The 10,581-nt window shown below is 41.1% G+C and overlaps 1 protein-coding gene across 2 annotated transcripts in view; it reads right to left on the minus strand.

Annotated features, from left to right (window-relative positions):
- hdac7a (histone deacetylase 7a) overlaps positions 1–10,581 on the minus strand; it is an 81,696-nt gene that overhangs the window by 14,892 nt on the left and 56,223 nt on the right. For both annotated transcript variants that reach the window (XM_084070415.1, XM_084070414.1), the window contains 8 exons: positions 10,406–10,539; positions 9,067–9,187; positions 7,581–7,630; positions 5,576–5,683; positions 4,245–4,300; positions 3,584–3,671; positions 2,650–2,769; positions 863–960 (listed from right to left, as the gene is read on the minus strand). In XM_084070415.1, the coding sequence (XP_083926541.1) occupies positions 863–960; positions 2,650–2,769; positions 3,584–3,671; positions 4,245–4,300; positions 5,576–5,683; positions 7,581–7,630; positions 9,067–9,187; positions 10,406–10,539 (775 nt within the window). The remainder of the gene's footprint in view (positions 1–862; positions 961–2,649; positions 2,770–3,583; positions 3,672–4,244; positions 4,301–5,575; positions 5,684–7,580; positions 7,631–9,066; positions 9,188–10,405; positions 10,540–10,581) is intronic.

Raw genomic sequence — 10,581 nt, forward strand, 5'->3', positions numbered from 1 at the left:
ATGTTCCAAGTAAGTACTAAAAGTAGAAAGTACTCAGAATGTCCCATTTCTCAAGTATACACATTTATACAAAAATGTATACAAATCCTTTGAAATAGCAGATCTACAAGCTCACAATGCGTTGCATCGCGACGCATTGTGAGCTTATAGATCGGCTATTTTCAAATGGCCTAAATGTATATAAGGCTAAAGTGGGTAATGTATGTTTTGTAATAATAATCAAAATCTACAAAAAGTAACTAGTAACTAAAGTTTTCAAATAATTGTAGTGGAGTAAAAGTACAATATTTGCCTCTGAGATGTAGTGGAGTAGAAGTAAAAGTACTGAAAATTGGACATACTCCAGTCAAAATTGTACTTAAGTACAGTACTTTGGTACAAAAGCAAAATAGCAGAGAGTTGTTTTAATCTCTAGGACTAGGTGATTGACTCGGCTCTTGAAAGAAGAACAAACCATGAACAACCATGAACTCACTGGAAGCCTCTCTATGCTCAGTGGTTCTCAACCTTTTCAGGCCGTGACCCCCAAAATAATCATACAGGTATTTGAACTGGGGACCCTGACAAGCACTTGGAATGTAGGAGTTGAGGCATTACATTTAGTTTGACTCGTTCCACAGATAAATGTTGTGAAAATAGTTTGTTGATTAGAGACCATTACTGCACTTTTGATGCAGTAATGGTCTTTTTCTTTTCTTTCTTTCTTTTTTTTTGAGGTATTAAAAAGTCCTTCAATTGTCACTTCACTGTCATCTGGGGACCCCCCCCCCCCCCCCAAATCATGTAGGGACCCCCCTTAGGTTGAGAACCACTGTGCTTAAACAACAGTTGCATAATTGAATTCGATGTAAACATTGTTTACCTGAAGGCAGCGAGGTACTCTGCATCTCCCATGGGAGGGTCCAGGCCTCCGGTCCACGCTATGTTCACATTGAAGCCCACCCCAGAGCCCGAGCCCACCTGAAACACAAACAACACTTTTCAGAAAAAAAAAACTTGTTGTGCTACAGTATGTTGCTACGTATATCAGTGGTTCTCAAACTTTTTCATGTCAAGGACCCCCAAAATGATGTATTATGGCCACCAACCCCCCTCTCAAAATATTTTGTTCCAGGGACCCCCAGAAATAAAGATTTGTGTAAAAAAAAAGTGCTTTAAAAAATATATATATATATTCAAAGATTTGCACAAGTCTTCAATATTTTCTTCAAAAATAGCATATCTACAAGCTCATAGCGTGGCACAAAGTGACGCGCTATGAGCTTGTATATCTGCTATTTTTGAATAGCCAAAGTATAAAATAATGACACAGATGCTTTTTTTTAGGGTTGTCCGATATTGGCTTTTTGACCGATAACCGATGTACCGATATTGTCCAACTCTTAACTACCGATACCGATATCAACCGATACCGATATATGCGGGGATTATTGTGATTAGGGTAAGCTCAAATTTCATATCACACACACCATATACAGTAAGAACTCTTGTAACTTATTTATAAAAAAAAAAAAAAAAAAAAACGATACCGATATTTTCCCGATATCAATTTTTATGCTAATATCGGCCGATAATATCGGGAGGCCGATAATATCGGACATCCCTACTTTTTTTAATAGGTTAAACTGGACCAGAAATTATAGCTGTTCAGTGGAACCTGACATTTACATTATTCTGTACAACTTACACAGTAAACATATACTATGCATCCTACAGTCAAAAGCCACAGTATGAAATAATAGGGCTGTCCTCAGCTAAAGAAATACTTATCTAGTAACTGATCGATTAGTTGATTTAATCAATAAAATGTGTTTGCTGCATACGATCATGTAGCGAGCAGCCTTTTCAGGTCGGTGAGGTTGAGAAATGAACTCTTGTTGATGTTGATTTCACATTGCATGGCTACTGGCATATAGACTGGCACAATTAACGGCTTATATCTAGAGTTTACAAGAGATGTGTATGGAAAAAAAGAAGCATAAAAAATGACTAATCAACTAATAAAATACTGGTCGGCAAGACCAAGCCGTAATGAAATACGTATGAGGGGTCAGCCCAAGTGAAAAACTGTTACAGTACTTATTATTTTGCAATGCACTATTACTCATACAGCTACAACACCAGTTTAAAGGTACAGTACTGTATGCACTGCATGTGTCAAAAACACACACAATCTATCTACAGTATATTTAACCACTTTAAGCCCTAATTTATACAATGAGAGCTTTGCTGAACTCGATGTTTAACTATGAATGTTTAATTAGTTGAATGGCCACAACGTGGTGAATGCTATACAATTGTAATCAGGCTGTCTGTCTGCCTGTATGTATGTGTATGTGACTGTAATACAGTGCACATTTGTCCACAAGGAGGTGCTGATGATACACTACTCAGCCTGGTTTGTGATGTGGATTTATCAAATGAAGATTGCGTACACAACAATCAGAGTATTCTTTTTGTCCCGATATGTGTGTGTGTGCGTGCGTGCGTGCGTGCGTGCGTGCGTGCGTTCTTGCAGAAAATGTGGTTCCCAGCTTTTTAACTGTGCATATAAACAGGACATCCCGAGTCATGATATGAGTTTGCATTCAGGTTACTATGGCAACTGTTATTTATATGTTACTGTTGGTATAATTATGTCACACACACCTCTGCCGGCGACCCGCTGCCAGGGAAGAAGTTCCCGTCGTCATAGCGATGGAGTGAGATGTAGAGAACACTGGGATCACCGTAGAACACTTCCTGGGTGCCGTTGCCATGGTGAACGTCCTGGCAACAGGATGAGGAGGAAGGAGGAAGAGGAGAGATTATGGATATGGACCAGTTTATTGCATCTTCATCTTCATGTACGATTATAAGATATTAGATGGAAGGACGATAGCACGCAACAGTGAAGCTCAGTTCATACGCCATCACGCAACGCGCCATCACGTGCCATCACGCAACCGCAAGCCAAAAAGAAGCAAGAAGCACGCTAACGTGTCACGTTGCAACGCATTGTTAGCTTGTATTTGTAAATGATAAAGTCACACTGTTTAACATTCACATTAGTAGCCTTTTTGAATCCTGTCCTAGAGCCGACGATATTTTGGAAGGCAAGAACAACATTGGCAGAAACGATATTAACTGTTTAGTGTTTAGAGAAGGAGAAAAAACACATGTCCCGTCATGTCGAAACTTGACGTTTCAGGGCTACTGACAGAGCGGCACAATGTGACGCCTTGGGAGTTAGAACGGGTTGACGCAGAATGGTTAATGTGGACAATTATTCCAGGGAAATATTATATCAAAAACAAACTTAAGTTTCATTGAAAAAGTTACACAATATGACTTTAAAAGGTTAGTTGTCAGGAAGGAAGACAAGCTGGCAGGACAATTGCAGTGTAACGGTAAACACACTTAAACACTTTAAACCCTATGTGGTTGAGCGGAGTCCCTCAGGGCTCTATGCAAGTGTATTTTCTGTTTTCGCTCTACATTAAATATCTTAGCTTGAAAATTGCTGCTATTTTCTGCGAATGTTTTCCCTCAGAATATGGACCCTGGGGTTTAAGTGGATAAGACAACACGTTGAGCGTCTCACCCAGTCTACGATGAGAATCTTGCTGGCACTGAGTTTCTGCTGGAGCTGCCTGGCTGCAATGGCCACCGAGTTGAAATAACAGAACCCCCTGAGACACAAACAAACAAACAAACAAACAAACACCAACGCAACATGTCAATGACTGGCCATGTGGAATACTGATGGCCAACTCATTTCAAACATGTACATTATTTACCACATGCAGGAGAGAGGGAGGGAGAGAGAAAGAGAGAAAGAGAGAAGAGAGAAAGAGAAAGAGAGAAAGAGAGAAAGAGAGAAAGAGAGAAAGAGAGAAAGAGAAAGAAATAAGAGAAAGTGAGAGAAATTGAAGAGAGAAAGAGAGAGAGAGAGAGAGGAGAGGAGAGAGAGATAGAGAGATAAAGAGACAAAGAGAAAAGAGAGAGAGAAAGAGAAAAGACAGAATGGAGAAAGAGAGAATGATAACGAAATAAGAGAAAGTGAGAGAAAGAGAGGAGAAAGAAACAGGTATGAACTTATTGTTTCTTATTTTGTATATTTTCTATTTTAAAATCAGTTCATAAATAACATCATTTTGACAGGATGTTGACATTGCAGCAAGGACAGGAAAACACACACACACGCACGTGCACACGCACACACACACACACACACACACACACACACACACACACACACTCACATTGGGTTGGAAGGGTCTGCATGGTGCCCTGGTGGTCTGACCACAGCGAAACCATTCTGCAGAGAAGGACACACATGTTATTATTCTCGACCACAACACTTCAAACCAAGACTGATGTATAGGATTCACATTCCTACACAATGTGCCATGACCACAATGCTAATAACCTCCATTTATGTTGTTACATTTCAAAACACAAACAGCTTTAGACAGGAGGGAAGTAGAGTAGAACAAAAATAACACATTCGGTAAAGTAAAAAAAAAACTAAAACAAATGTCAAGGTAAAGCATAAAATGGAGCTTACAAATAAATAAATACACTCAACGATGGCAACTCTGTTATGGTTTAAGAAGTGATTTTCTTTGTTTTGGAATGGAATGACAGAGGACCTCAGGTCACGATCTGGATCTGGTCAAATTGACAGATTTTGCAGTGCAGAGTACAGATGTGAAATGTGGAACTTATTTTAACGTATAAAATGTTATTTTAACCAATCTGTATGGTAGAGTATGTTAAAACAATAACCCTGGTGTCGGGTAAGACATCTACTGGTTGACAAGTAGTATTGCCTGAAGCTCGTAAGCGCAATATCTCCCCTGGCCAAGTAAGGACTTCTTCTTGTCAGAGCGGTAGAAATTTGGTCTCTGGGGTCAAATCCAGGGTATGTCATGAAACGTGCTGATTGTAGCTTTAGATAAGCTGCATCATAGCTTGCTTAAAATTCACAATTAAAATCTTAAAATCTGTTTCAAATGTAAAAGCTATGCTGAACAGACTGTAGAATTGTGAACATTGTATTGGTATGCTATTTAAAATGCAAAGACTCCCAGCCAAAATGTTTACAATACCACAACGTCTGGCTCTGAATTTAGGGTGGTATATTTGGATGTGGATTTAAGGTGGTCTGTTGACTTTTCCCAAAGCCGTAAAAGCAAGCTGATGTAAGCTGATATTTTTCACCAAAAGTAGGAACACCAGGATGAAAGTGGTTGACGTCCTGTCTGTGTGTTGTTACCAGTGTTGCCAGATTATGCAAGAGAAACAAGAGGCCAGGTCTATGAAAACAAGCCCAAAAGAAGCGACTAGGCTAAGCTCACAACGCGTCGCAAATTGCAAATATTTTGAATATTTTTGAAACATTTTAACAACACAAATCTTGGACAATTACATATTCAGTCCTTGACATGAAAAGATGTGGGAACCACTGGTTTAAACAACATAAGGAAGCAAGGCTAAATAAGCAACTACACTTTAGAAACAAGCCAAAAGAAAACACAAAAAAAACACAACTACCGATATTTACAAGCGCCATGACAACCCTGGTTGTTACCTTGAGTTCCCCTTTAGCCACTCTAAAGGCCAGCTCCGTCACGCTGCCCGCCGCCATGCGTGACGCCGTAGATGTGTGAGACTCATTCCATATGGTATCGTTGTCAACCTGAATGTAACACGCACACACACACACGCAAACGCACACACACACACACACACACACACACACACACACACACACACACACACACACACACACACACACACACACACACACACGCAGAAAGGACAAAATTAATAACATTGATTCTCCACAGCATACTGTAACTTTTATCATTCCATGTTGTAAGTGAAAAGTCTATTCTTGTATTTCTTCAACAAGTACTATGTAATAGAACTGTTACTGCTCTACTTATGTATGCTGCTGTCACAAGTTACATATTGTATTTTACTGCCATAAACTGTTGACTGTTTATTGTCATTTAGAACCATATAGTGAGTTGGCACTGCACTGGGTAGCTTTGTGGTATATGCTGTATCTTGCATGGTGTTGCATTGTGTAGCATGGAGTTGCAGTGTTGAATTGTGCTGAATGGTGTTTCATTGTGTTACAATGTGTTAGATGTGGCTGTTGCACATGTTTCATTGTGTTGCATAGCATTGCAGCGTGCTGTATTGTGTTGCATGGTATTGCATTGTGCTGCAATGGATATCATCGCATTGTGTTGTATGGTGCTGCATTGTGTTGCATGATGTTGCATTGTGTTGCTTTGTGCTGTATTGTGCTATATGGTGTGGCATGGTGTTGCATGATGCTGCAAGGTGTTTTATTGTGTTGCAAGGTGGTGTATTGTGTTGCATTGATTTGCATTGCATTGCATGGTGTTAAATAGATTTTCATGGCACTGCGTGGGGTTGCATGGTGTAGCATGGTGTTGAATGGTGTGGTGTTGCATTGTGTTGTATGGTGTAGCATGGTGTTGCATAGTGTAGCATGGTGTTGAATTGTGTTGCATAGTGTAGCATGGTGTTGAATTGTGTTGCATAGTGTAGCATGGTGTTGAATTGTGTTGCATAGTGTAGCATGGTGTTGAATTGTGTTGCATAGTGTAGCATGGTGTTGCATAGTGTAGCATGGTGTTGAATTGTGTTGCATAGTGTAGCATGGTGTTGAATTGTGTTGCATAGTGTAGCATGGTGTTGCATAGTGTAGCATGGTGTTGAATTGTGTTGCATAGTGTAGCATGGTGTTGCATAGTGTAGCATTGTGTTGAATTGTGTTGCATAGTGTAGCATGGTGTTGAATTGTGTTGCATAGTGTAGCATGGTGTTGCATAGTGTAGCATGGTGTTGAATTGTGTTGCATAGTGTAGCGCTGTTTGGACCAACATTAAAGAGGCCTCTCTGAGGTAAGCGATGATGTCATTTATGGTTGTGGCTTAAGACTAGAAGTCTCAGGAAGGTTTTCTCTGGCACGTCTACCACAGCAAAACCCTGAGTGCTAATTTAACTGTGAGATTGTAAAATAGGACCAGTAAGGGTCAGGACTTTGCTGTGTACCACAGAACCATGATGTGTGCTGGGATTTTTCCATGGCATCCACTGTTCTCTGGTGTTTGTTCACAAACTGGCATGGCTGTGAGTCTGGCTCTGACATTGAAATGTGAAGCATGTGTTTGATCTGTGGACCTGGAAACATCTTGTTCTCATTACGCTGACTTGTCATGTCAGACTGTCAGACCCCCGAACCGGGTGTCTCTCTCTCTCTCTCCCTTTCTCTCTCTCTCTCTCTCTCTCTCTCTCTCTCTCTCTGTCTCTCTCTCTCTTGAACTCTTATCTGTCTGTTTCTCTCTCTCTCTCTTAATCTCTGTCTGTCTGTCTGTCTGTCTGTCTGTCTGTTTCTCTCTCTCTTAATCTCTGTCTGTCTGTCTGTCTGTCTCTCTCTCTCTCATTTATCGTGGCTCGTAAACAGTAAAAAGTGTACAAATGTAACAAAACGGACCCAAGTGCTTGTGTGTGTGTGTGTGTGTGTGTGTGTGTGTGTGTGTGTGTGTGTGGCTTACCCCTACTCCCCCACACGGCAACATCACAAACATCCTTTGAGACAGAATACCTGAGGATTGCAGATAACATCATGTATTCAATGTGTTTCTCATCAATGATTATTTACCTTACAGCAGGGCTTCCCAAACATTTTCACCACAAGGACCCAAACTACAAAAATACATGATGAATGTATCAATTAATCCCTTTTCAAAAACAGTGAAAACTATTTCAAAATGTTTTGAAACATTTGGAAAAGTGTTGACTTTTTTGTGAGGGGGAATTTCTGAAAATCTTTGAAAAGTTGTGGAGGAGGAAGGAACAAAAAAGGAAAACTAAAGAATTGGGGGGGAAAAAATGCTTGGTAAAGATTGAAAAGGGGGAGGTTTACCTAATCCATAAAATCAGGTCTGTGACCCAAAATGGGTCAAGACCCTATGTTTGGGAAACACTGCCTTACAGCAAATGAAAACAGTCAGACAAGGTTACACATAACAGGGACAAGCCCCAGAATCTGATTACTTATGACATCAGAGAATATGACGCATACACATTATTCTGTTCATAACACCATCGTTATGTTTTCAATGTCTTACACACGTGCCCTGACACATTTCGCTTCTGTGCGAGTCGTTCTATGCAGTCAAAGGGGAATGGATAGCCGTGTTCAAAACTGCAATACGTAATATGTATGTCCTAACCTCCGGATTTGAACCCGAGTCTCCTGTGTGAGAGAGCACACATCTACCTACCGCTCACACAAGCGGGAATTCCCGCTTGTCCAGGGGAGTTGACAAGCAGTACGCCTTGTCAACCAGCAGGTGTCCTACCCAACACCAGGGGGTCTACATGTCTCAATGGAAGAGTAGGGGGACCACCTCCAACCACTGCAGATGTACTAGTTATTTTAACATACTTCTATTAACCCATTGAGACCACCTCCAACCACTGCAGATGTACTAGTTATATTAACATACTTCTATTAACCCATTGAGACCTGAAGCCGATTCTAGAAATGTCTTCTAAATTTCTATATCAGTGGTACTCAAACTTTTTCATGTCAAGGACCCCAAAATGATATGTATTTGGCCGCCGACCACCATCTCAAAATATGTTGTTCCAGGGACCCCCCAGAAGCAAAGATTTGAGTTAAAAATGATCACTTTAAAACAATATTAAAAGATTTGCACACATTTGCACGATTTCCTGCTATTTTTTAATAGCCAAAGTGTAAAATAATGCTTTTTTTGCTCAAATCAAAAAATGACACAGATGCGTTCCAGGTCTCAATGGGTTGATACAGATTGGTCAAAATAATGTTTTATTCATTCAAATAAGTTCCAGAGTGCAGCTTTCAAGCCTCCACACAGCCTTCACTTTAACCGTGAACAGCAAAATGCAAAGTGCACTGCAAAATCTCGAGTCTCAATTTTAACTCGCGGGTTCAATGAACACCTTTCTGTGTGAGCGCTGTGTGTGCGGCTGTGCGCTGGCGAACATACGTACCGGCCAGTTTGCGGTTGTCTAGTTTGAGTCTGTTGAGAGGGTTGGTGCCGTACAGCAGGACATGGCGTTCTGTGTGCACCGACTGCAGCTCCTCCAGCGTGGCTTTCCTTCCTCTGATGCTCTGTGAGGACACACCACACAAACACACAGTAAAACCCTTTAATTGTTCATTCAGCTCTAAAGAGTGTAGTACACTACTACAAATGCAAACAAATGGACCTGTAGGCCAGTGGTTCTCAACCTTTTCAGTCAGCGACCCCCCCCCCCCCCCCCAAAATAATCATATTTGAACTGGGGGCCCCCACCCTGACAAGCACTTGGAATTGTTGGAGTTGAGGCATTACATTTAGTTTGACTCGGTTCCACAGATAAATAGACCTATTGTGAAAATAGCCGATCTACAAGCTCACAGGCGTTGTGAGCTTGTAGATCAGCTATTTTAACAATTTCTGCCTCTTATATTATTTGACAATTTGGCCAATGTTTGAACAGTTTTTATAGTATAGTTTGTTGATTACTTTTGATACAATAAGTAAACTGTAGGCTACGGAAATAATGACCCCCGTAGCCACACAGAACAAACATGGCCCAATGTTTCGGACACTGCCAGAACTCTCCATCGGAGCCTACGACTCCTAAATGGCTGTCTTTCACCTTGTTATACTGAACGACCCAATACAGCAAACCATTGATTAACATCTGAGATGAGATGGCCAGAATCGTACAGTGTATCTACGTAATTTTTAGACTCCAAATTCAGTGAGATACAGCACTCCCTTCGTGTCATGTTTTTGATAAATGCTAGGTTACCATGCAGATAAGCGTTGGTTACTTGTTCACATGTTCTTGTTGTATACAGTTGATTTTTTTTCTTGACCACAAAGGTAAAGAATGTTATTTAGACAGCATGTCGTTTAGACAGATGCTAGGTTTGATGTTTACCTGGTATGCTGGTTTGTTTGAAGCACCACATTGTTATCTTTGCACTCCACTTGACAACAGTGTTTACGCTGTTGTTTGTTGACTAGGGTTCGTGCTTACTCTTCTTACTCCGATCTCGCACTTGTAAGTCACTCTGGATAAGAGCATCTGCTAAACGTAATTGTTATAATTGTATAACGTGCGCGTGTGCGTGTAATTGCATGTGTGTGTGTGTGTGTGTGTGTGTGTGTGTGTGTGTGTGTGTGTGTGTGTGTGTGTGTGTGTGTGTGTGTGTGTGTGTGTGTGTGTGTGTGTGTGTGTAAGTGTGTGTGTGTGTGTGTGTGTGTGTGTGTGTGTGTGTGTGTGTGTGTGTGTGTGTGTGTGTGTGTGTGTGTGTGTGTGTGTGTGTTTAACCTACCTCACACTGTCCCTTCAGGCCTCTCTCCTGTAGCCGTGACCAAATGCTCTGTATTCTCCCAGCATGCTCTGGGTGACTGCTGTTGTCTCCACACGTGCACTGGTGCTTCAGCATATGGGAATCATACACTAGACCTTCACGCACGCACGCGCGCACACACACACACACACACACAC

The sequence above is a fragment of the Gymnoscopelus microlampas genome, assembly GCF_963454915.1.
Source record: "Gymnoscopelus microlampas genome assembly, chromosome: 10".
In the NCBI taxonomy this organism is placed as follows: Eukaryota; Metazoa; Chordata; class Actinopteri; order Myctophiformes; family Myctophidae; genus Gymnoscopelus; species Gymnoscopelus microlampas.